This window comes from Euprymna scolopes, chromosome 31 (genome assembly GCF_053919585.1).
Source record: "Euprymna scolopes isolate OS-2025 chromosome 31, ASM5391958v1, whole genome shotgun sequence".
Taxonomy (NCBI): Eukaryota; Metazoa; Mollusca; class Cephalopoda; order Sepiida; family Sepiolidae; genus Euprymna; species Euprymna scolopes.
In genome coordinates, this window is record NC_136512.1 from 1221146 (window position 1) to 1248900 (window position 27755).

The 27755-nt window shown below is 34.3% G+C and overlaps 1 protein-coding gene across 2 annotated transcripts in view; it reads right to left on the bottom strand.

Annotated features, from left to right (window-relative positions):
* The window catches only part of LOC145255584 (short-chain specific acyl-CoA dehydrogenase, mitochondrial-like), a 97113-nt gene that overhangs the window by 2665 nt on the left and 66693 nt on the right, over positions 1–27755 (bottom strand). For both annotated transcript variants that reach the window (XM_080114060.1, XM_080114059.1), the window contains exons 4-10: positions 26159–26270; positions 23313–23428; positions 18909–18944; positions 15101–15271; positions 14053–14109; positions 10976–11056; positions 7474–7569 (exon numbers count right to left, since the gene is read on the bottom strand). In XM_080114060.1, coding sequence (XP_079970186.1) covers positions 7474–7569; positions 10976–11056; positions 14053–14109; positions 15101–15271; positions 18909–18944; positions 23313–23428; positions 26159–26270 — 669 coding nt within the window. The remainder of the gene's footprint in view (positions 1–7473; positions 7570–10975; positions 11057–14052; positions 14110–15100; positions 15272–18908; positions 18945–23312; positions 23429–26158; positions 26271–27755) is intronic.

Below are 27755 nucleotides of genomic sequence, written 5' to 3' on the forward strand. Positions count from 1 at the left end.
AATTCACAATTGTATTTTTAAGTGTCACCCACATCAAGGATTGAACCTTTAACCTCCAATATAGTGTAACTTTTACAACATTTTATCAAGAACTTTATCAATTACGTTCTTCTGACGGAATAAGAGCATGCTTTGCCTTTGGTTGGTTGGTTGTTTTTGTTTTACAGCATATCAACCCTTTTCGGGTTATTTAATGCCGAATCCAAAGATTTTGAAGAAAAAATTTTTTAATAGAATATATTTGTTGTTTTCAAGTCGGTTTCTATTCAACCCATAGTTGGGACCCTAACAGGTACTACCACTCCGGGTCAGAGTGGACCTGGGAGCAATGGTAATTAAAGGGTAGCTCCACACTCCACAAAGCCCGCAAGCCGGGGCCTCACCACTGGATATAGTTTAAGGTCATATCCAGGACCCCCATTGAGGGACTTTTACCCTCTGCAGGGAGGCAGTCGGTGTATTCTAATGCCCCACCGACAGGGCCGCTTTGCTTTTGGATTAATTAGAAGGCTCTATTCAAAATTCCTTGCAGGTTCCTGAATTTGACAGAAAGACTCCCTGAGTTCGACAGGATACGACTGAAGGAGGTCAGAAGTTACATCAACCGAAACATTGTGAAAATAACATTCAAGATAAGAACAGTAGTTTGAAGAATTCAATTAATATGAATAATCAATTTATTTTGCAATTTTTTTAAACAAGGATAAATTAGATTAGTTAAATTATACGAACTTCTATTCTCATCTTAATGTGGGACCATGTGCTGTTCCACTTGACAACCGCTGCTGACCCCAATGCTGTGTACTGTGAATTTCTTTCATCTTCTCTTCTGACCTTGTCAACGTCTCTTAGATTGGCTGTTACTGAACAAGCATGTACGGGTTAACGATTATAAGAAAACTAAAACTAAAAAGAAAACATTTTGTGGATGTCGGTTGGAATCAGGGTGCATACGTGATACCATCGCACAAAATAACCCTTTGAACACTAACATCTACATTTTCTGTCAAAGCCGTTTTTGTCAGTTGATGTCAGTTCATCTCCATCCAAGTCACGGTCTGCATTATATTATATCAAACTGGAAACTGTCCTCAACCATCACAAACCCAAACCTCTGTAAACTGTCCCTAACTGCCATAAACTGTTGCCAAACTCATTGAAACTCCTAAAACTGTCTGCAAACTAACTTTGAATATATTGACCTCTATTATCAAGTCCTTTTGTCTAAATCACTGTCACACCTTGATTAACAATTCTATTTTAGTTTTCTATTGTGTGCCTTGGTGAACAACTTTCTATACTTTTGTTTTGCTGATAAACTTTTTTCTCTCTTCTTTTTCATTTCATAACACTGAGCTTGGTCAGTGCCAGATGGGTGACCATTTGGGGATACCAAGCACTGTATGTAGAAGGACATCCATACCTCCCTGAAAAAACCTAACATCATTTCCCCTGACCGGAATATACATGCAGCTGGACATGGCTTGTTAATTTCATATTCCTTTGACATTTACTCCTTTGGAAGAAGCTAGTTTAATTTGCCAGGGTGAATGCAAACAATAGAACTAAGAGCAGTGGTTATTTATATAATTTGTTTAATATTACTTCCTTTTTAAGGAGGTGGGTGTTTATACATATATATATATATATATATATATACATATATACACACACACACACACACACACACACACACACACACACACACACACACACACACACGGGGGTTGTTCCAAAAGTAAAGCCTCCTATTTTTTTTTTTAACTCATCAAAAAAGTGAAGAGCTATGAAGATGGGAGTAGTACTATTAAAACAATCGATCTTTGTTCTGTTCCAGAATTTATTTTCCTACATAGTCACCACCATTCTCAATGCACTTTTGTCAGCAATGAATAATGGCTGTGCATAGGCGTCCGGAGTGCACTTTGTCATACGATGATTATTCCAAAAGCCGCTTTCACCCATAGAGTGAAAGCTATTGGCTGGCGTCCTGAGGATTTAATCTTCAACCTCACAAAAGACTGTCATATAGAAACGGTTATTACTTAGCACTTTTATCCAATGCGCCACATGTCTGGTATCAGAATAACATCCAAGATGAGAACAATAGTTCAAATAATCCAAAGAATCAATATTGCCAAATTTAAGACAAAAAATCCAAAACAATATTTCGACAGATGGCACGAAAAAGTAACACAATATTATGTTTACGGACGTGATGCATGCATTTCTTATAAAAGACATCTAGAAATTTTTAAATTTTTTTTACTCACATTCACCCCTAACAAGGCATATCGCCACTTGGACATAAATGGATACTATTTGTGGCCATGCCTATGAAAGATTAACAAGATGTTGGTTTACATTACATTTAAACTTCTGCATATCAGTATAGTAAGAGAAGCAAGTAGCAGGAAGGGAATTTCAAAGTCTAGCTGTTTGAGGGAATAAACTATTAGAGTAGAAGACTTCAACAGTGAAGGGGTGAGATTTTGCTGCTGAGCGGGTTCGTAAGGTATATATGCGTCGAGGGGGCACAAGTCCAACGAGTTCAGAGCACATTCCATTAAAATACTTGTAAAACGAGCACAGTGGCGAGGAGACAAAAAGGTTGGAGCTTAGTTGACAAAATAATGGAGTCTTTCCAACATTTGTGGACTAAACAACTGCTTTCGTTTTCTACACTGCATTCTCATTAATCTTTTATTTTTACAAGGGAGTCACTGTTTATTATGGCTCAGAGGCCACTCGAGGATAAGGGTTAAATAAACACCACGATAAACAGTAACAGTGAAAACTAGGTAGAAATTGATTATTTATGAAGACAGTTTAACAAGAATTTGCTTACATTCGATGAAACCATGTTATAGTTAGTTGAGAAGCAACCCTGTGTTATTGTGTTCCATAGTCAGGCAGCTTTAAGAAATAAGCTTTGCTCATGGAATTTTCGTTTAGGTTTAAGTACATATAGAGTAAGGTGAATTGCTGACAGTGGTTGTAGTTAGTCGAGTGTTTGCTATAAATGTTTTACGGGGGGGGGGTTATAGATTGAAGCTCAGTCGAGCACCTAGTATAAAAATAATAGGGTAGAAATAGACACGCAATGATTTTTCTGTGAAAAGTAGCAGGATGGCGAAGAGGACATCACCAAATTTTGAAGCTGGTCAACATCATTTTCTTTACAGATTTCCAGTGATTTCTCTCGGAACACAAAACTTTGAAAATATTGAGGATTTTGTTCAAAATGTTTTGTATTTTTTCCCTATTTTTAACTTCAGTTCTTGGTGCTTATTTTTAATGATTTAAATTTGAACACAGAGAGTGAAAAGAATATAAGGAAGATAAATGGTATTTAAACAAAGGGGAGATTACTCTGATTGGCTAATCTTGTGCATTATAAGTGGATATTAAAAAATGCATTTTAAGAAAAAAAAAAAAAAAAAAGACCATTAACAGTCATATCGAAATTAGTAAAAATTATAAAATTATGAAAAATGATCGAATAGAAAAATAATTACAAGAACAAAGATTCATCGAAGAATGCAACTTTAGCGGTTTAGTCTAATCCGTATGAAAAACCGACTTATCTTCCTTTTTTCAAAAAAAAAAAAAAATTAAAAAAGTTTAGGACGGTAAAATAATCAATTTCAAACAAGTAAAATATTTGTTTATTTTCCTAATATTACGTTGTGATTTGGCTTTCAAGCGCACTTGATGCGTATTTTATTTTATTCAAATTAATGAAACAATTTTAAGTAAAAAAAAAAAAATTGTTTTTGCAAGCGCTGAATGAAGTTAGTTCCAGAAATACCTGAAACAGTTTACAAAAAAAACAAACAAACAAAAAACACACACGCAAAAGAAAAAAATGAAACAAACTAGCAATCATAATCATTAAGAATTTAAATTAACAAAAAAAAAAAAATGTCAACGCCATTGTTGACATAAGCGCAAGTAAATTTATATTTTCCTTTCTTTTAATATGTCCAAATAATATTATGTAAGGGAGATAACTGCTAACTAAGAAAACAAGGGGAGGTAACTGCTAATTGAAGGAAATACAGGATCTTGGAGAGTTGTGGAATCAAATTTGGATGTTATAAAAAGAGTTGTTTTTTGTTTTTTTAATTTCCAAAGAATCAACAAACAGAAGTCTTTAAAATTAGGATTTGGGATTAGAAATTTTCGAATTTTAGGAGCATGAAATTCGACAACTCTAGCAAAAACAGGACAAATTTCACAAAATAGAAAATTACAGTCAAGCCCCATTCTGACAGAATTTATTACTGATTAAAAATAAGTGATCAACAAACTTATGGTCAATGATTTTTCAACGCAAATAAATATCTTATTAATAAAATTGTGTAATCACTTCTCGTGTGTGTGTGTGTGTGTGTGTGTGTGTGTTTCTCGCCTTTATAAGGACGGTACAAGGTGCCTTAAAAAAGTTTCCAGACATTTTTAATACAGGTATTTAAAATCGTTGTAAACTCTTGAAAATTCAGTATGTTATTGCTATACATACTATGAGATGACTGACCAATTTTTATGATTTCAAGTTCAAAGGAACAGCAACAGCAGGAATTAGAATACACCCTACTAAAGCCTGATTGTCACAGCTGGTGAATTTCAAAAATGCAACCTGAGTGTAAGGACACGTAAGAAGAATGAAATTCTGTTTTAAACTTGGAAAAAATACCACAAAAACGTATGGAATGCTTCAGAATGGTTTTGGGCCATCTTGCATAAATCGAACATCAGTTTTTGAGTGGCATTAGAGATTCAACGAAGGCAGGGAATCTGAAGGATGATGATGAGTAAGGAAGTGAGAACACTGGAGTTTATTAAGCAAATAAAGAATTTCATGGATATTGACCGTCATGTGTCTATAGAGACAATAAGTGCATAGTTTGATGTCAGTGTGGGAACTGTACACACAATTATTCACAAAGAGCTGAAGATGTGAAAGATTTATGTGAATGCACCAGTCTACAATTTCATCCATGTCAGACTATTTGACTAAGATGGGCATCAAGATAGTTCCCTACCCTCCCTATAGTCCAGACCTTGCTGCATGTGACTTTTGGTTATTGCCTAAGCTCAAGGAAAACCCTGGAAGCTGTCGTTATGAGACAATTGAGGAGATGAAAGAGGCTGTGACAAGGGTCATTGACAAGAGGACTTTCACGGGGCCTTCTAGAAGTTGTTGGAACGGTACAACAAGTGCATTACAGCCGGGGGAGCTTACTTCGAAGGACCGATAATCATGCACTAAGACAGATCTAACTTGAAGATTGACTTTTGCTGTGTCATGCCGAGACAAAACAATGGTGGATTAAGATACACAAATCACCCCTTGTCTTCCAAAATATAATAATATGAGTGGAAATTGTTTGATTCTAACCTTATTCATACACATCTGCATCTAAATATTGTTACACGTATACTTTCCCAGTACAGTCGAGTAGCTGTTTGGGTCAGTCTGGCATATGTTTTCCTCAATTAGTCTGACTGTGATCTTGTTGCTGTCGGTCTGAGGTACAGTCCGGTCCAATAAAAGGAGGTCCACCTTCCCAGGCTTTATGTTCTGGAAAGGATTTAGTTTATTGTCATCATCTAAGGTGGCTCTGTCAAGAAATGCCAATGAGGTTGCTGAGACATTTTTTGTGTGCTGACTTTTCAAATCTCTAACCTTGAAGATGAGGTAAATAATCACGTGCATATACGACACTAACAACCAAAAAAATTTTTAGTTTGGTTGTATTGTTTTGCAGCATATCAACCCGTTTCAGAGTTTTTAACGGTGAATCTGGTAATTGGGAAAAAAAAGTTCTTTGGATATTTATTCACAGAGTTTTGATTGGTTGTTTTACAACATATCAGCCTTTTGCAGGTGATTTAATGCCGTATCCGTTAATTTTGAAAAAGAGAAAAATTTTTTGTTTTTGCCTTTGCAGTGTGGTACTAGCAACATCCCCTCCCCCTCAAAAAAAAAAAAAAAAAGAGTTAGGAAGTGAAAAAGAAGAAAAATTGATCAGCAGAACAAAGGTATAGGAAGTGAGGTCGGTTGAAAGAAATTGGAGAGGAAATTGTTCACAAAGGCACACAAAGGAAATCTGAAATAGGATTGTTAATCAAGGTGTAGCAGTACCTATTTACTATGCCTCCCCACGGGACAGAGTTAGACACCAGGGTCGTTTTTTAACGTGGAGAAAAGGTACAAAAATAAAAATTGTCTCAGTCGTGAAGGATTTCTCCTCCACCGAAAGAGAACAAGAAATAGAAGTGCAGCATTTGAAGAACAGATGGTATTTATTTGCTCCCCCACTGAGCAAATTAGGCACAAGGCCGTTTTTAATGTGAGGTAAAAACCAGCTCCCCTAAAAGTAGGCAAAAAGGGGGCACTCTGGTTACCAAAAATAATAATTGCCCCAGTATAGAGGGTTTCCCCTCCATTGACTGGTACAAATTATCTTAAGTGCAGCATCTGCCGGAACAGATGGTATTTATTTGCTCCCCCACCGAGCAAATTAGGCACAAGGCCAATTTTTAATGTGAGGAGTGAAGGGAGGGGGAAGGGAAAAGGGGACCAGCTCCCGAGAGGTGGGAAATGGGAGCTGGTTAAAGGTCAGGCATGTGGGGTTGCCCCCACATCTGGTCTTTGCTAGTCATAGCTAGTCATAGCTTGCAGCATCTGCCGGAACAGATGGTATTTATTTGCTCCCCCACTGAGCAAATTAGGCACAAGGCCGTTTTTAATGTGAGGTAAAAACCAGCTCCCCTAAAAGGGGTCACTCTGGTTACCAAAAATAATAATTGTCCCAGTATAGAGGGTTTCCCCTCCATTGACTGGTACAAATTATCTTAAGTGCAGTATCTGCCGGAACAGATACTACACTTTGATCTTGGCCCGAAGGCCAAGTAAATGGGCAGTTTTAAAAGGGGCAGTAATTGTTTGACAGACAATTTATGGTTGGTCTTCAGTTTGTAACAGTAGAGGATAGTTTACAGTTTGGGGCAGTTGAAGATAGGTTGTGGCTTGGAGCAGATGAATAGGTCAACTGACTGATGAACGTAGCTTCAACAGAAAACCAAGATGTGGATGTTAAAATGTGTTGGAGTTGGTGTTTTCTAAGAATCTTTGTTTTGCTAGCATTATTTTATTTTTATACTTGTGAACTAGTGCTCGCTTCCTTGGCAGTCGATAATGTGAAAGAGACAATGACACAGCCAGAACGAGAATCGAACATGAAAGAAAAAAAGACCACATAAACAGTGTTGAGTTGGGGTGGAGGGTGGGGGGCATGTGGTTGGACAGTAAAACAGATTGTTTTACAAAAGGAAAGAAACAAAAAAAAAAAAGAACACCAATGTTTGGTGCATTTTAGGTCAGGAAGCCAGTATCTTCAGACAACCTGATCTGGTAGCACAAAAAAAAAAAAAAAAAAAAAAAAATTAAAAGTTACTTTTTACCTTGGTATATGGTTCACCAGCATCTTTTAACATTGCAGCCTTCCAGGTTAGAAGCCGAGCAGATTCCGTCCTCATTTCCATATCGGCTAATTTCATCTGATAAAGTAAAAAAAAATAATAATGAAAAGATTTATGCAGAAAAAAATATTCAAACGTTGTTGTATGACATTTATCCTAGGCAGGACGAACTGGCTTCCTCCAAATACTAAATTCACATGTGATCCCCAGCCACCAGTAATGTTAGGTGCATTTTTAGTCAGGAAGCCAGTATCTTCAGACAGCCTGATCTGGTAGCACCAGATGCCTCATCAGATATTAACTTTCTGAGCCAAAATGGCCCTAGCAGCAACGGTAACTAAGGAGCAACTATGTTCCCCAAAGTCCCTGAATAGGCTTCACCACTGGACGTCTTTTAAAGTCATATTCTTGATTTATCATGTAGCAAAACAAAAAAAGTCTAACGAGATACAAAGCAAATTTCAATACACGGGTTGTATCAAAAAGTCTGAGGAGACGTAGAGCACTGTTCACAGTATGCAGTCTGAACGCTTCCCCAACTCCTCCCAGCGACCTGCTTTTATAGTGTCTGAGCATGCCTCATTAGCAGGTGTGTCATGTGACCATACGAGAACTGTGTGAGATCAAGGGCTTTAAAAGATCACGGACGCCATTTTGGATCTTTTTGATTTTTCTTTCTCCTCAGCCTGCAGGACAGACAGACAGACATAAAGACGTTTCAGAGGTGAATGTTGATTTATTTATCGTTTGTACTGCCACACAAAGCACAAACACGTGGCCGCTTGCTTCTTTGATGATCACATATCATTGTATTTTACAGATTGAAGATTTCAAATTAGTAAAGTGCAGAATCCATTTTCCTTTGCACTCGCATATTCTCACTCATCCAGCGATTGATGCATTGTTTGTCCCAAACACTTCTGTGTGGAATAACACTTTTGCTCAAACCTTTTTACTCCTTTTACGAATATACAGACTTTGAGTGTTGCGGTGACATGACATCATATCCCTTGCTCACCTTTCACCAGGACTTGGGCAAGAGGCGAGATAAAAGACAAATCTTGCAACCCTGTGCATGTTTTACAAATATTTTAATGGAATGTGTTCTTATGAACTCTTAGCACTTGTGCTCGCCTCAATGTAAATACTCCTAACCAACAAACCCGTCAATCAACAAAATCCCACCCTTTCACTGTTGAGGTCTCTAGATTCCAAAAAGCCTTCTACTTTAATAGATTACTTTCTCAGATTGCTAGATTTTGGAATTCCCCCCATGTTTCCTGCTTCTGATTGTACTAACATGCAGAAGTTTAAAATTAATGAGAATAGACATCTTGCTGCTCAACTTCCTACATAGTCTCTCTGTAAACATGATCCCAACTAATAGCCCCTTTATGTCCACGTGACAATAGAGTAAAAAGAAACTTAATTCCATGTCTATCGTGCACGTACGACAGCAGAATTGCATTCCTGTTTTCATAATGCTTTCCAAATCATGTTTTGTATTGATGGAACTTTTTGAATAAACTTTATTATATTATTAATTATTGGTTACATCATTATTGATTATTATTGGTTTATATCTTTATTGATTATATTAATAATTATTGATCATATCATTATTGATTATATTATCATTGATTTATATTATTATTAGGGCTAGGACAATAGCATATTTTTTTCATTGTTTTGACTCGAGTGTGTATCCGTTGATATCTTATATGCTTTTATATAGAATGATGTGGTTCTCAGTTGATTAACTGTGTCGGATATATACTCGAAGATCAAAATAATGAAAAGAATATTCTGTTGTCATAGCCCTAATTATTATTGATTTATATTATTGATTATATTGTTAATTATTGATTTATATTATTGATTATATTAATTTTTAATTTATAGTATTATTGATTCATATTATTATTGATTATATTAATTTTTAATTTATAGTATTATTGATTCATATTATTGATTATATTAATTTTTAATTTATATTATTATTGATTCATATTATTATTGATTATATTAATTTTTAATTTATATTATTATTGATTCATATTATTATTGATTATATTAATTTTTAATTTATATTATTATAATAATGATTAGTGATTTATATTGTAGAAAATGAGTTTTTTCAGTCAGAATTTGAATCTTTTCTTTCTATAGAACAAATTGCAGCAACTTTCCTACAAAATGTTCATCCAACATCTTATACTTTCTCTACTGATGTTTTCATATCTTGTTTTACGAATAAGTAATCACTTGGCTCTCTCTCTCTACTATTATATAAAAGGAACTGTGTGTGTGTGTGTGTGTGTGTGTGTGTGTGTGTGTGTGTGTGTGTGTGTGTGTGAGTTCATTTCCTATGGACTCAAAAATGGGTTGGTTGATTTTTATGAAATTTAACACAAAGGTACTTTATGTGCCTGGCAGTGTTCTTAGATAGATTTTGTATTGGAATGTCTTCAATAAGTATCGATAATCAAATAATTTGATGAAAGAAACAGGCGATTTTGACCAAAATTAACATCTTAGACAGTCTAAAATCACAAGTGTATTTGAGAAGTTTTATTACCAAACAAGACAAATGCCTGACATATGAAATCAACAGTAGGTTCTTTATGACAGGAGCACGTTCAAAATTAATGCTTCTAATTATAGCACAATTGAAGCATAATACTTGACTTTTTCATTTTAATCTTTAATTCAAGCCATTATATTAAAAAAATAATTTAATACAATCAACAGCAAGTTCTCTACAGTGCAATGTAGACTACAATATATTGTGGACTAAGTCACTGCGAGAGGTATGTAAAGCTTCCTCCCGGTCACTACAAGTGGCCCTCACCTAGAGCAAACAATCGATTTGATTGAAAAATGTGTTTAACCGATTCTGATGACAATAAAAATATGGCAGTGTGAAACATTTGTTGATCATCATTCAACCCCGGGCAACGTCGGGTCAAACTGCTAGTAAATGTTAAAAATATGTTTATGTTTATAGATCCGTATGTACAGGGTGGTTGGTTGGTTGTTTTATGGCATATCAACCCTTTTCAGGTTATTTAATGCCGAATCCAAAGATTTTGAAGAAAAATTTTTTAATAGAATATATTTGTTGTTTTCAAGTCGGTTTCTATTCAACCCATAGTTGGAACCCTAACAGGTACTACCACTCCGGGTCAGAGTGGACCTGGGAGCAATGGTAATTAAAGGGTGGCTCCACACTCCCCAAAGCCCACAAGCTGGGGCCTCACCACTGGATATAGTTTAAGGTCATATCCAGGAACCCATATGTACAGGGTTCATTTCTAAACTCAAACTTATTAACTGATCATTATGAATTTTGGGACACAGTTGTTAGGCATAAGGGATGGTAATCTGGGCTAAGTTTAGTTTTATGCAAAAGACGGTTCAAAGCCTGAAAAATCAGATACCTCCAATTTTGTTGAAGAGCTGAGTAGTCAGTATACATCCTTACCTGAATGGACTGCAGTTTAGCGATCGGGGCACCAAATGCTTCTCTCTTTAAAGAATATTCCAATGCACATTCTAAGGCCGCCTGAAAATTCCAAGAAAACATTAGTACTTAAATGGCAAATGTAACCCACTTCTAACTTGAAGGATTTTTAAGTAAATTTTTATAAATATGTAAATGACCACAACAATAACTTGGAAATAAGTGAACATATGAAATGCAAAAATATGTCAATACATGGTCAAAACAGTTCAGCAATATCCTGAAAAATAATTTAAGAATTTCCTTGGAGTCAATTTCAAAATTTGGATTATTCAGATTACAATTTCGGACGATTTAAACCTTGCCCTTCTTATCAAACTCAGGAATCTGTACAGAATTTTGAATTTCATACATTGGGGTAGCTTGTTCTCATTCTGTCAGTCATGACAAAGTAAAAATCTTAAATATATCATAATTATATTCGGTTTGGTTTGGTTTTGGTTAACGGCATATCAACCCTTTTCAGGTTATTCAATGCCAAACCCAGTATAAAAAAAAAAAAAATTATATGTATTCAAAGAACTTTATGCCTTCAAGTATCTATCTATTCTGATTAGTTCAATAGTTTTGTTTGTTTTAATATCTAACGATCTCTTTTTTTTTTTTTTTTAAGTTTTTTATATCCTCAAATATTCATTCATAAGGTTTAGTTGGGTTGTTTCAGAGAGTAATTTATATTTTTGTAAAGATCCTTGTTACTCTTAAAAAGGATAATATTTCATCCAAACAGTTGTTTTCGAAAAGTTTTTTCATGTTGTTGTTTGAGATATTGTTTTCTAGCATTATCTAGAGCTCTACATTCCACGAAAAGACGTTTAATGGTGCAAGTTTTCTGGCAGAATAGGCATTGTGGTTGTTGTTCTTGTTTTAGAATGAAGGAGTGTGCGAGTTTTGTATGGCCAATATGGATTTTAGTTATAACGACTTGTTCTTTTCTGGATTTTGGGGGAGTGTCTCCATTTTTCCAGTATGGGTTTGATTTGGTATAATTTGTTATTTATGTTATTATCCCATTTTCGTTGTCATTTTGCATGAATTGATTAATTTTGGGTTTGAAGTAAGTATATGGTATGTTTATTGTATCTGGTTTTAAGTTTAGAGCTAATTTGGTCACTAAGTCGGCTCTTTCATTTCCTCTTATCACAATGTGACTTGGGATCCAATATAAATATTTCTTTGTGTTCAGATAATGAATCAATTCTGTTTGTTAGTTTGATGATTAGGGGTTTTCAAGTTTTTTGTCATTCAGAGATGTTGAAATGGAAAGTAAATCTGAAAGAATTAGGAATTTCCTATGTTTATCTTTTTCTATAATGCTGAGTGCGAGGTCGATGGCACATATTTCGGCAGTAAAAATAGAGCTTTCTGCTGGAAGAGCTTTTTTAAGAGTTTTTTTATTCGACACGGCAGCACATGCCACTCTATTATGGTCTTTAGAGCCATTGGTGAAAATAGATGGTCTGGATATTTCAGGAGAATATCATAGACCTTTTCTTTTGGTAGATATTAGGGTGGGTTTTCGCTTTTGGGAGCTCATTTAAGTTTAGGATTACTTTCGGTTTTTTGAGTATCCAAGGTGGGGTTTTAGGTAGTATGTGTTCTTGGATATTTTCTAGTCATTTCTGATTCCTGCAGTATTGCCTTCATTCTAAGACTAAAGGGCTTTATAGCCTTTCTTTTTGCTTCAAATGCCTCTTTATATCTCGGATTGAATGTAGCTTCGTATGCTGGATTATTTCGTTGTGCTTTTAATTTAGTGTAATATTGTACACCCAGTTTTTGACTCCTTATATTTATAGGGATTTTGTTGGCCTCTGCATGGAGGCTTTCAACTGGGGACATTCTAAAAGCACCGTTTATCAGCAGAACAATTGTTCACAAAGGTAAGAAAAAAGAAGCTGACATAGAATTGTTGATTAAGTTGTAGCAGTGAATAGGAATAAAAAGACTGGATATCTAAAGTTATTTTATGGGTAGTTTTAGGAGCGTCAATGAGTTTTGCGACAGTTCACAGCAGTTGGGAATGGTTTGTGGACATTCTTGGGTTTATGATGGCTGAAGACAAGAGTTGAAGAGAATTGCAAGTTTGACAGCTGAACGCAAGTTGTGGCTCGGAGCAGATAGAAATGACAGCAACAGACAATCATGACCTCAACAGACTATGTAGATGCAGACCTTTTAGACAATCGATGGTGTTGGAGATTTTATTTGATTTTATGTTATTTTTATATGTGTGGACCCATCGGTAGTCGTCAATATGAGAAAGGACAACTCCTCCAAAAGAGAAAATGTAAGAGAAAAAAATCACAGAAACAGTGTTGAGCAAAAGACAACATGGTATTATAAGAATTGGTGCTTTTACATTTACCAATCCATTATTTCCACAAAGTTGACTTGAGTTCGCTTGGCAGCTGACAGAAATAACCGAAAAAGGTTTTCCAAGTGTTCCTCAGTTTTTAATGAACATGCTGTCCGTTTTTAACTAACATAACTTTATGAACGCTACTTTTTCATAAATTGGAAGAAATAAAAAATTAATTTTAATCACGCAGGTTAGGGTTAAGGTTGGGTTAGATACAAGTTTGTAATTTTATTTATTGTATTTCCATGTTTTTCCTATTTATCATTATAATTTTCTTGTAGCGATTTAACATTTTGTGATCAGCCGATTCTGGTTATTCCTGTCAACAACTTGGCACACATATAACTCATGCATGTTCTAATGTTCATACCTTTTCCTCACTGCAAACATTCCTCACTCTCATTCTGGCAGCCATGACACAGTAAAAATCTTAAATAATTCAGAGCCATATTCTATTTCTGCAGATTAAACAAACAGTTCCGTTCAAAATTCCATACAAATTCCAGAGTTTGACAAGATGCATCTGAACAAGATCAGAGGTTACATCGGCTGAAACATTGTGAAAATAATATTCAAGATGAGAACAGTAGTCTGAATAATATAACTTATCACTCCTCATCTAAAAAAATTTTGAAATCAATTTCCAAAGGTTAAACCTTCAGAGTTCAAGACTAACCTGTGCAATTCCCAGAGCTTGAGAAGCTATTCCAATGCGTCCAGCATCAAGGGTTTGCTGTTAAAATAAATATGGAACAGTATTGATTAAGGAAAAAGAAAATTTATTATTTAACAAGGCAGAAAGGAATATATATATGTAATATAAGCGCTAATACATGATTCTTCCATGAGGATTTCCTTATTCAAAGACCTAGATTCAGATTACTTCTTTTGTGCCTTCCAGACTCATTAGACATTGAAAATTTCTATCTGAATTATTCTGCATGCAAGTTCACTAGATATTAACTTTCGTTTCATTTTATTCTAGAGTACACCTAATTCCTGAGAGTTTATCTTCCAAGAATTTTGAGCTGATTTACATTTGAACATTCTTATTTTTTCCTACTCTCCTCTTATTTCTTCCATAGTTATTTTTACTACTTTATATTTTAATTTTTTTTATCACAATTTTATTGTAAGCTTTTTAATTCTTAAAAATTCTTTTTAATTTCTTAATTTTTTTTGTAAGTTTAAAAATTTTTTGTAAAATTTAAAAAATATTTTCTTATTACTTTTTAATATATTTTATATTTCTTATTTATTTTTTAATATATTTTTATATATATATATATTTTAGTTTTTATTATTTTTTTGGCTCTGCTTTCTTTTATGCCCATGATATTACTCCCCACCCTATTTTTTCCCCCCCAATTCTAATCTGAATATTTTTGAATTTGGTGTTATCTTTTTACATTTACATTTGTATAATGCCGGCTTTTTCTCCTTTTCTGACAAGAAGCATTTAGCTTTGAAAGGTCATAGCCTAAAGACGTTTCTCCCCTGTTCCCCTTTCTGTAACCGTTATCAACTAACTTGATAATGTAATAAAGTTCATTTTTAACTATACTCTTATATATATATATATATATATATATGTATATATATATATTCACTGGTATAATTATATGACAATTTTGATATATAGGTATTGTATGTATCTAGAGCTTTGAATTTGGAGCCATAATCTTGCCTATATTTTGTTTCAGCCAAAAAAACTGGGGACTTACCATAGCAATTTTAAAGCCCATGCCTTCACCTCCCAGTAGATTCTCTTTGGGGACTTTACATTCTTCAAAAATTAAATTGCACGTCGAGGAAGCCCGGATTCCAAGTTTGTCTTCCTTTTTGCCAAGCGAAAGACCGTCTGTCGGTTTAGAAACTAAAAAAGCACTAATACCCTGTTCAAATAAAATAAATAAAAAAGGTTCAGGATCGGTTTTAGAATTCATGTACGACAAATTAAGTCATGACAAATGTATGACAATTGCACCTACTGTTTTATTTTTGCTAAAAATTATTGTAAAAAAGAAGATTATTTGTCAGATCTAGGGGAACTATTTTCTTTTTAAAAAAATATGAGTCAAGCATAAAAAACAGTTAAAAGAATAAAATATTTGTTTACTTTTTTAAAATAGTAAATGTTTTTTGTTTTGTTAAATATTTTTTAAAATTTATCAGTAAATGCTTATCAAAAAAAAAAATAGCATGACAATGAAAAGTTTTTAAATTGAAAGCCATGTTAAACTTCAGAAGAGTTTCTGATGGATAGCCAATCTGTGTAAGTCTTGGAGATGAAAAATTGTTTTTGCTCGATCTGTATAAGTTTTGGACTTTAAAATTTTGCAAGTAAAGAGCAAAGATCTTTTTTGTGTGGACATGAAAAAATATGTGCAGGAATTCTAAAGGATCCAATATTTTTATGGAGTAATTCCAGTTTCTGATTGGTTGCGAACAGAATGTGGCTCCATTTCCAATCCAGTTCCTATCACCAGTGTCTATAAATATAAAAGCCAAGATATCTCACTACTGATGCAATTCTCTATCTATATAAAAGCCAAGTACGTCCAAGGATGGAATACTGCTGCCATATCTGGGCAGGAGCTGCTAAAAACAGCCTATCCTGCCTTGACAGAGTACAAAATAGACTTCGTGGCTTAGTGGGGGATGCCCTTTTCTCTACCCTACAACCTCTCTCCCACAGAAGAGACGTTGCGAGCCTATCCTTGTTTTATCATTATTTCCATGGCTGGTGCTCATCTGAACTCCAATCTCTGGTCCCCCCTCGCCAATCTTTCAAGAAAAACACCCGTCTAGCCGAATCCAGTGAAAAATTTCCCCCACTCTTTATCTGTGCCTAAATCAAAACGTGGATTCCATGAACAAAGCTTCTTTCTTAGAACTGCACGCCTGTGGAACTCTGTTCCGTCTGCCTGCTTTCCACCTGACTACAACTTGGATGTGTTCAAGTCCAACGGTAACAAATTCCTAATGAACCGCCCCCTTAAGTAAACACTTCATCAAATCTCCACACTAACGTAATGTACTTGCAATAACCCTTATCCCTGAGTGGCTTCCGGGCCTTGATAAGTGGTAACCACTGTGTAGAAAAAAAAAAAAAAAAAAAAATAGAATATTCCAATTTTTCTCAATCATAACCGTAGATTATATAAAAAATATTGCAGAAAAAAAAAAAAAAAAAAAAAAAAAAGACTTGTTGATTTTTTAGTTAAAAAAAAAACAGCATGTCAGTCCATGTAAATTAAGATCGATTGACTTGGCGTTCTTGACATAAGAGTCCCATTGGACTGATGTGCCTAAATATCACACGAATAAATAATCAGCAGGTGTCATGTCTTGTCATACACTTCTCGTGTCTTAATTTATCATACAGAATTAGTAAAACTTCAAAATAAAATGATTAATTGTTACGTGTAAATATGAAAACGTTGAAATTGTATACAAGAAAATGTTAAAAAGGAATAATGAGAAGACACAAAAACAGTGAAATGAATGATATAATAACAGAAATACAGACAAGTATGCTAGCTGAGTGGGAACTTTTAATGCAAGCTTCTCTCTTTACATCATCAACATTCTGATCCACATCTGGCATCAATTGAAATGAATGGCTCTCGTCTTCAGGAGGCCTCAAGTTTTGACAAGCTTCTGGGCTTGACTTTTACTCCTGATCTGAAATGGAACACGTACATCAAATCTGTTGCCAAGGCCGCTGGAAAAATGGTGGGATCTTTCTATCGATCCAGTAGATATCTCACTGCTGATGCAATTCTCTATCTATATAAGAGCCAGGTACATTCAAGGATTCCCCGCCTCGCCAAACTTTCACAAGAAACACCCGTCTAGCTGAAAACACTATCAATAATTCCCCCCACTCTTTATCTGTGCTTAAACATTCCATGAACAAAGCTTCTTTCTTAGAACTGCATGCCTGTGGAATTGTCTTCCGTTTTCCTGCTTTCCGGCTGACTACAATATGGTTGTCTTCAAGTCTAACGTAAATAAGTTCTTGATGAGCCGTTCTATATGAGTTAACAAATTTGCCGAATTTTCATTACTAATGATTACCATATTGTCCAATTTTTACTGTACACTCTTTAACCCTTATCCTCGAGTAGCCTCTTGGCCTTAATAATGTGGGGATGCCTGTGTAAAAAAAAAAAACTCTGCTCAACTAAAGGACAAGTAATGTTATGACATTCTCATTCCGAATCTTGGGTTCAGACTGACTGGAAAGCAGAACCTGCTTACTGGAAATGATGTCAAGAATAGTCCATCAGAATCTGTAGGTGTGCCAACCAAACAGAAAACTAAACTGTGTTTAAACATTTTGTGTCATAATTTCTATAGATTTATATATACAGGAATCACTATTAAACTAATTAATCATTGTCATACTGATGGGTAATGTGGGCTATATATAGTTTTAGTTTTGTAAAACGGGAGTAGGATCCCTTTATGAATATTCAGATACCTCCTAATTTTTAGTGAAATTTTAACAATAGCTATAAAACAATTAATATTCCCAAAATTTCAGATTTTTGGATTATTTTAAAAGGTTTTTAGAAGCACAACCTCAAATTCGAAAATTCAAATATTTCAGATTTGCATTAAATTTGATTGATAGTCATCAGATATGTAATGGGCTTTGATCAAAATTGGAATAAGGATTCTAGATATAAGGTATATTATCATTATATCTTTTAATCTTCATAAAATGTGTAAACATGTGATGAGCAACAGGTTTCTTCAGTGCATATTGGTGACAATTGTGCAGTCATTTGATGCTTGACCAGAGGAAGAGGGAGTTACAGGAGGATGAAAATATTCCTTGGCAGAGTCAAACCATCCCAGAGATATTCTCTTTGTTGGAAAAAGTGCCTCATTTCATGGAAGAGTTCCATTGGGATCAGTTTCGTGAGAGAAACAATAGACTAGTTAGATCTTATCTTCAGTGAATGTCTCTTCTGGATAGCTGAACAAGGACCGCCAACAAAAAGCCAGAGTCAGTCAGGCTTGAAAAGACGCTGGAAGACGAGCAACAAGAGTGAAAGTTGAATGTTGCAGGCAGTTGGTTCTGGTGAAAGTTACGAAGGCAGTTAAGTCAGTGTACCTCTCTGGGCACATTCAGTTCTCTAGTGCTCTCAACCAAGGAACTATGATGAAACTTATATATTTCAGTCAAGCAAAGATTCAACACTGCACGTCTGTCATGCACTTAAGTAGAGAGGTACTATTTGTAAAGTAAAAAAAAAAATACTAATAAATATCTATTCTTTATTTATAAACTGGACTTTTGCTTTTGCTTCGTATGAGGACTCTACATTACAGGGTTGACTGGATCAATGGATGATCATCTTTAGCCTGGCACAATGAAAGAGACGATCACAGCTAGTGAATGTACATGGAGCATGTCCACAAAGGAGACATGAAAGTGGTGTAAAACTGCCTAGTTCTGAGAAGAAATGTTACCCATTTGTGATTTTAGTGATCTGCAATAGTCAGAAATCAACTAACCTTGTGTTTCATCGATTTGTTTGTGGTGGCAAAAACCTGAAAAATAAAAACATAAGTAAAATACATAAAAAAAAAAAAATCATTAAACAATTTTAACGAGAAATATACAATTAAAAAAATAAGATCGTTTTTAGATATTTTCTCCTTGTAAGAAAACTATATTTGGTGGGTAAAGCGAACTTTTCAAAGTTTTTTCTTACCTTTTTTATAGTTTCGCTACCTTTTTAAAAATTTTGTTACTTTGTTTTTAAAAGTTTTGTTACCTTTTTAAAAAGTTTTGTTACCTTTTTAAAAAGTTTTGTTACCTTTTTAAAAAGTTTTCTTACCTTTTTAAAAAGTTTTCTTACCTTTTTAAAAAGTTTGTTACCTTTTTAAAAAGTTTTGTTACCTTTTTAAAAAGTTTTGTTACCTTTTTAAAAATTTTGTTACCTTTTTAAAAAGTTTCGTTTCTTTCTTTTTAAAAGTTTTATAACCCCCTCGCCAAACTTTCACAAGAAACACCCGTCTAGCTGAAAACACTATCAATAATTCCCCTCCCCCACTCTTTATCTGTGCTTAAACATTCCATGAACAAAGCTTCTTTCTTAGAACTGCATGCCTGTGGAATTGTCTTCCGTTTTCCTGCTTTCCGGCTGACTACAATATGGTTGTCTTCAAGTCTAACGTAAATAAGTTCTTGATGAGCCATTCTATATGAGTTAACAAATTTGCCGAATTTTCATTACTAATGATTACCATATTGTCCAATTTTTACTGTACACTCTTTAACCCTTATCCTCGAGTAGCCTCTTGGCCTTAATAATATGGTGATGCCTGTGTAAAAAAACTCTGCTCAACTAAAGGACAAGTAATGTTATGACTTTCTCATTCCGAATCTTGGGTTCAGACTGACTGGAAAGCAGATCGTTTTTAGATATTTTCTCCTTGTAAGAAAACTATATTTGGTGGGTAAAGCGAACTTTTCAAAGTTTTTTCTTACCTTTTTTATAGTTTTGTTACCTTTTTAAAAATTTTGTTACCTTTTTAAAAAGTTTGTTACCTTTTTAAAAAGTTTGTTACCTTTTTAAAAATTTTGCTACCTTTTTAAAAATTTTGTTACCTTTTTAAAAATTTTGTTACCTTTTTAAAAATTTTGTTACCTTTTTAAAAAGTTTTATTTCTTTGTTTTTAAAAGTTTTATAACCTTTTTAAAAGAGTTGTTACCTTTTTTTTTTAAGTTGTGTTACCTGTATGGTAGCATTGGAGAGTGGTTAGGGTTAAGCATCATTCATCCATTTTGAATGAATCAGATGATTATTGTTGGCATTCATTTCTCTGATATCTTTCTAGTTAGAATTCTTTCTAGAAAGACATTGGGTACTCACAGAAAGGACCACATGAAGGTTGCAGCATTCCTAAGTGAAAGGATTTCTGTTATACAAAGTGTGATGAAAGTGAAATCTGGGTGAAAGATATGTGTGGCATGGATAGAACTGATATGAAAATAATACAACTGATGTGTAGCATGAGTCTTAAAAGATAGGCTTAGATCTGAGGACCTCAGAGGAAACTTAAATCTGGACAATATAAGGAGATGATGTTGTTGAGCATCAACGATTTATTTTGAATGAATCGGATTAATATTGTTCGCATTCGTTTCCCCAACATGTTTTTTGTTAGAATTTTTTCTAAGACATCAACTACTTACAGGAGGAACCAAATAAAGGTTGCCAACATTCTAAAGTAAAAATGTTTTGTGGAACAAACTGGATTCGAACTTGTCACATCCAGGTTATTGGTCCACGCTGGTGCAATAGCAAAAATTAGAAATGGATGGAGTAAGTTCAGGGAACTTTTACCAGAAGCAAAACATCACTGCTGTTGATTAAGGGAAAAGTCTATCAGGCATGTGTATGAAGTGTGGTAATGTATGGAAGTCAAACATGGCAAAAATAGGTTCTGAAATATGTGTGGTATGGAAAGAAATGATATGAAGTATGTGTGGTACGGAAAGAAATGATATGAAGTATGTGTGGTACGGAAAGAAATGATATGAAGTATGTGTGGTACGGAAAGAAATGATATGAAGTATGTGTGGTACGGAAAGAAATGATATGAAGTATGTGTGGTACGGAAAGAAATGATATGAAGTATGTGTGGTACGGAAAGAAATGATATGAAGTATGTGTGGTACGGAAAGAAATGATATGAAGTATGTGTGGTACGGAAAGAAATGATATGAAGTATGTGTGGTACGGAAAGAAATGATATGAAGTATGTGTGGTACGGAAAGAAATGCTATGAAGTATGTGTGGTACGGAAAGAAATGATATGAAGTATGTGTGGTACGGAAAGAAATGATATGAAGTATGTGTGGTACGGAAAGAAATGATATGAAGTATGTGTGGTACGGAAAGAAATGATATGAAGTATGTGTGGTACGGAAAGAAATGATATGAAGTATGTGTGGTACGGAAAGAAATGATATGAAGTATGTGTGGTACGGAAAGAAATGATATGAAGTATGTGTGGTACGGAAAGAAATGATATGAAGTATGTGTGGTACGGAAAGAAATGCTATGAAGTATGTGTGGTACGGAAAGAAATGATATGAAGTATGTGTGGTACGGAAAGAAATGCTATGAAGTATGTGTGGTACGGAAAGAAATGATATGAAGTATGTGTGGTACGGAAAGAAATGATATGAAGTATGTGTGGTACGGAAAGAAATGATATGAAGTATGTGTGGTACGGAAAGAAATGATATGAAGTATGTGTGGTACGGAAAGAAATGATATGAAGTATGTGTGGTACGGAAAGAAATGATATGAAGTATGTGTGGTACGGAAAGAAATGATATGAAGTATGTGTGGTACGGAAAGAAATGATATGAAGTATGTGTGGTACGGAAAGAAATGATATGAAGTATGTGTGGTACGGAAAGAAATGATATGAAGTATGTGTGGTACGGAAAGAAATGATATGAAGTATGTGTGGTATGGAAAGAAATGATATGAGATATGTGTGTCATATTGAAAGAAATGATATGAGATATGTGTGTCATATTGAAAGAAATGATATGAGATGTGTGGCATGGAAAGAAATGAAATATGTGTGGTATGGAAAGAAATGATATGAGATATGTGTGGTATGGAAAGAAATGATATGAGATATGTGTGGTATGGAAAGAAATTATATGAGATATGTGTGGTATGGAAAGAAATGATATGAGATATGTGTGGTATGGAAAGAAATGATATGAGATATGTGTGGTATGGAAAGAAATGATATGAGATATGTGTGGTCATATTGAAAGAATAGAGTAGGGTTTATGTTAGTAGATATCAAAAAGTTAAAGTACCAAGGTCAAATGGTAGAGAAAGGTGAAAGAAAACATAGGAAGAAGTAATAAAGATGGATTTGAGATAAATTAAGACCTGTCCAGAAATTATTTGGGAACCACTGTTCTAAACAAATCCTATATATTTTTATATATCACCAGCTAAGCTGTTAGTTCATTATACACTTGGATAAGATGCATTTTTTTAAGCATCTCAAAATACTTAGGAATCACCCATTTAGATACTAACCAGACACACCATTACTTAACTTTGGTGATTTGATGACAACTGGTATTAACATGATTAAACATGCAAATAAACTTAAGTTTTAGCATCAACTCGACCACCATCTAACCCAGAGTACTGTTGGCATATCTGCAGACATGCTAATGGTCCAGGTGTTGGTCATCAGCTGTTTTGTTACAGTTGCATTTAGTTCTTGGTGCTGTGTGTTGGCATGTCATATGTTAAAGTGTATATCTGCTAGTGTTGGGACAATTAATCGGAATTGGAAAAGTCCAAACTTTTGGGGTTATCGGAATCGGAAAAAATTGTGTCTATTTTCCAATACCAAAAATGATTCCTTTAATTATCTTTTTGTTTTTTTATTTTGTTTAAGACAAAATTTTTTTATTGTGGCAGTCTTTACAATAGTTGCAAGTTGACGACTTGGAAGTCTTCCCCCCCAAGAGAGATTAGATAGTTACAAGTTCGAGACAGAGAATGCTGATTGTAGCATGGAGCAAATGTGGAAATAAATTGCTGAACTGATGACAAAGAGTCCTCGGCAGATGAGTATTAAGATATGAACGTTAGCGCTTAGATTGTAGTTTCCCATGATGGTGTCACACACGCACCCAAAGTGCAACTATTATTTACAAAAAATGTTAATGTCTGTTTTCTCCTTGTGAACTGTTTTATTTTGTTTTCATATTTGTGAGCCAGTACACCCTCTCAGCAGTTTCTAATGTGTGAGAGACGAACCAGCAGAGAAGACAAAGAGGAATAAGACCACAGGAGTAGCATTTTGTTTGGCAATCTTGTCAGTGAGAGACCAGTGAGGTTTAAAATCTGAAATACTTACAACAGTGGCTGAAGATTCATAACCATTGGTGATCCAGGACTTTGTGCCATTTAAAACCCAGTGGTCACCTTCCAGTCGGGCGACAGTAGATGCAGCAGCTGCATCACTGCCATTGCCTAAAAGAGAAACCACAGATAATCAGAAATATTAGAAAAAAAAAAAATAGAAACACAAAAAAATCATATGGAAGGATGGGGAGAAAGGAGATTGTCGGGTGGTTCCTGGCTTTATTAGAGGCCGTTTTGGAGTGTCTTTGAATAGTCAAGAACAACGCAGACTAAAACGTGAACAGTGTTTTGTAAAGGAGAAATTGAGAAAAACGAAATTTGATAATAAAATATTCATATAAACAATAGAATATGAAAATTACTTTGTTCTTGTATGGTGTGTGTGTGTATATATATATATATATATATATATATATATGCACAAGTGGTGATGCTGGTATGTGGAGTCCTTTTGCCTTGCTATTTCAAGCAAAGGCCAGATTGGGGTGTTGAGTGGACTTTCAAGTTCCCTTTCATTCAGTCGACTGGTGGAGTCTGAATCTTTTGGCTGTGTTAGGGTTTTAAAAGAATTTCAACTTTACACTGACTTATTACTTTCATGTATAGGTGTTACTTTTATTGTACTTATAAAACAGCTATCTACTTACATGTATTTTGCTGTACTACAGCGGAACAAGTGTATGTAGATAACTGTTTTACAAGTAAAATAAATAATATATTCAAACACTACTGTGTTTGAATATATGGTTAAATGGCAGTTTACTCATTTAGAACCGCTTTAAAGCTTCACCGCTCACTCATTTTTCGACCAAATTTCAAACAATTATTGCAGTCTATAGATCACCTTGGCTATATTGTGAAAAAAATTTTTCAATTTTCATTCAGTAAAACAAAAGTTATGATGAATTTACTATTCAAAATCGTAAAAAAAATCTAAGGAGGTGAGCGACGTTTTTTATGAGTGGTTTCCATAGCAACCACATGACTTCAGCGACTACTGTTGCTACCAATTCCCTACTCTTGTGAAAAGAGAAGAGAGAAGTAAAAAGTGAAACAGAAAGAATGAAAGAATGGAAGGGAGATAATTGGGGGGATTTTATTGAAAGCAGACGAGTGCCATACATTGTTATTACATATGTGTATGTTATGTTTATAGGGGAAACAATAAGACTGAAATTAAACAAAGAACAAGTGAATTTACTGGAAGCTGGAAAAATCATGGATTACAATAGAAAAATGCGAGTATGAAAAGTAATATGGTTAAGCTTTAACATGGAAAAGTAAAGAACTAGTTGTTAAAACTGGAAAAGAAAAAGACAAGATATTTTAATAAAAATATAATTTAGAACTTAAAATATTGCTGTGGCACTATTTTCCGTTTCTTACACGCTCTACAGCATGGCCGAGTGGTAATTTGACCATGAGCGTAGAGATACAAAGAAATCCCTTCCCATAATTCCCTTGCTATCTTTCTGTCTCTTTCCTGCACGACCACCATGAAGTGAAGACGCATATTCTGTCTCTCCGTAAATGGGGGGGGGCACCACCTCCCTCAATACTAGTTAGGTTAGTTAGCTTTGAAAAACCTATTGTCCAGTTTTTAATTGTTAAAGTTTTTGTAATATATATTTTGTAAAATAAAATAGGGGTTTGTATTACTGTACACATAGATTCGAAAAAGTTGTCAAAAAACAAATATAGAACAAATAAATGTTATCAAAGGCAAGATAAGTTACTTTTCTACCTAACTGGATATATTTTTTGTGTTTTTATTCAGTGTAACATGTTTATTCAGCTCGAAAAACATGCAATGTTTACCGATGTATTGGAAAATTCAAAATGGCAGCCGACTGTCTCTCGGAGAGGGTACGTTTGGGAAAAGGTATTATAAATAATAAACTAGACAAAATACTGTTAGAAAACAACCGAATACATGTCAACTTATGTCACGGTAACATATATTGAGCGAATTTCTAACAGTATTTTGTCTAGTTTATTATTTATAATACCTTTTCCCAAACGTACCCTCTCCGAGAGACAGTCGGCTGCCATTTTGAATTTTCCAATACATCGGTAAACATTGCATGTTTTTCGAGCTGAATAAACATGTTACACTGAATAAAAACACAAAAAATATATCCAGTTAGGTAGAAAAGTAACTTATCTTGCCTTTGATAACATTTATTTGTTCTATATTTGTTTTTTGACAACTTTTTCGAATCTATGTGTACAGTAATACAAACCCTAAAATAGTTATGCTTTATATATATTAAAATTGTGTCGCGTGTTGTTTTTCTTGTGTCTGACATAAATGCCTTCATTGAAACAACGAAACGGTCCGGAAAATGAAGAAAGAAAATTCCAGTCAGAACACCACCAATGGTGAAGAGGTCAAGACGTTTCCTGAGAGAAAAAGGAGCCGCACAGCACATCCAACATCTCAGGTATGTTTTTCTTCTTATAGACCCTAATGACGGCCATCTTCATATCTTCATGAGACCGCTTTAAGACATTTATTATAACACGTCTGTCGGTCACACCTCAGTGACCGGCTGATAGTGGTATATTGCAGCATTAAGAATTTTTTTTTTTTTAAATTCAATTTATAACATTATATAATCAATTCTTAATGCTGCAATATTTTAAGTTATAAATTTATTAGAATATCTTGTCCTTTTCTTTTCCAGTTTAAACAACTAGTCCTTTACCTTTTCATGCTTAAGCGTAACCATATTACTTTTCATGCTTGCATTTTTCTATTGTAATATATATATATATATATATATATTTCAGATAACTCAGAAACAAGCATGAACAACATTTGATGTTGTCACTCACCTGGTTCACTCAAAGCAAAACAACCAATTTTTTCTCCATTAAGAAAAGGTTTCAAGTAAGCCTCCTTTTGTGATTCATTTCCAAAATTTTTGACTGGACCAAGATAAAGCGACTGAAATATAAAATAAAAAGTAAATTTGCTGTTTCAGATAAAAATAATGTTACTTACCATTATTAAACAACAAAATCAAGTTCCAAAATATTTATGCATAATTATGAAAGTTTCAGAAATGTAACGCTCAGTTCGTATTATTTGGAATATCAAACTCTTGTCTTCATCGTGATCGTTCTTTTCAAAACGTGTCGATCGATATAATCGCCGACCTTCTTCAGGTGTATTTTTTCAAACTTGGAAGGCTTTCTGTCAAACTCTGAGATCTGCACAGACTTTTGAATGGAACCCTTTATTTAATCCACAGGAGTAGCATGCATTCGTTCTGTCAGTCATGACTGGGTAGAACTCCTAAACAATTGTATTCAGAGTGAATCTTTAACTTCCAGAAGAGTGAAACTAAAATTCATCTGGTACTCAAAGAAAGCACAGAATCTCAACATATAAGTTAATCCATACGGATAGCATACCTCCACTCCATCAACCATGAATGAGTTGAGTAAAAGTTTTCATTTGTAATTCACTGAGGACTGAACTTTTAACTTCCAGAAGAGTGTTGACTAATTTTATAAAGTACTTTATCCGTTACGCTATGTTGCCGACAATTCTTATTTTTGTTTTGTCTTTTAGATGTACAATCTTACCATTTAAAAAAAATAAAATAAAAATTCAGTTGTAAGAGACACTCTTATGGAGGTTGGAGGTTTCTAAGTGCAGAAAATATGAAAAATGCAATTGTGAATTATTTAAAACTGGTTATGGTTGGTGGAGCAGAGCGATGTTGCTCACTGGTTTAAATAAAGGATTCTGTTTGAGATTACGTGCAGGTTTCAGAGTTCAACAGAAAGATTTCCAAATCACGATAGGATCAGTAATGTTGTTATACTATCACCGTTTCCTTCCAGGTGTTAAGAATAAAAAAAAGAGGAAATGAGCTGATCAACGGAAGAAAGGTTATAAGTAAAGCTATGACAACAGCATATTCTTATCATTGTTTTGACTCCCCGAGTATATATCAACCGAGAAGCACATCACTCTATAGAAAAGCATAGAAGATATCAATAGATACACACTCAAGAGTCAAAACAATGAAAAGAATATGCTGTTGTCATAGCCCTAGTTATAAGTTAATTGACAACACATCTATACTTGAACAGACCAAATAGATAGATGAGAGAAAGAGATACAGAAAGTTCCAGAGTTTGACAAGATACAACTGAAAAAAGGTTGAAGGTTAGATCAACCAAAACATTTGAATGAAAAAAATGCTGCCTAAATACACACAATTCAATTAGACAGAGATAGAAATACAGAAAGTTCCAGAGTTCGACAAAATACACCTAAATAAGGTCGATCAGCCAAAACATTGAGATGAGAACGAAGAATTAAAATAATATGAATCTCAAAAATTCATGAACGTAATGCACTTTCCTAGTTGATGACACCACACTCTATAACAGGCATTACAGGAAAACAAATGAACAC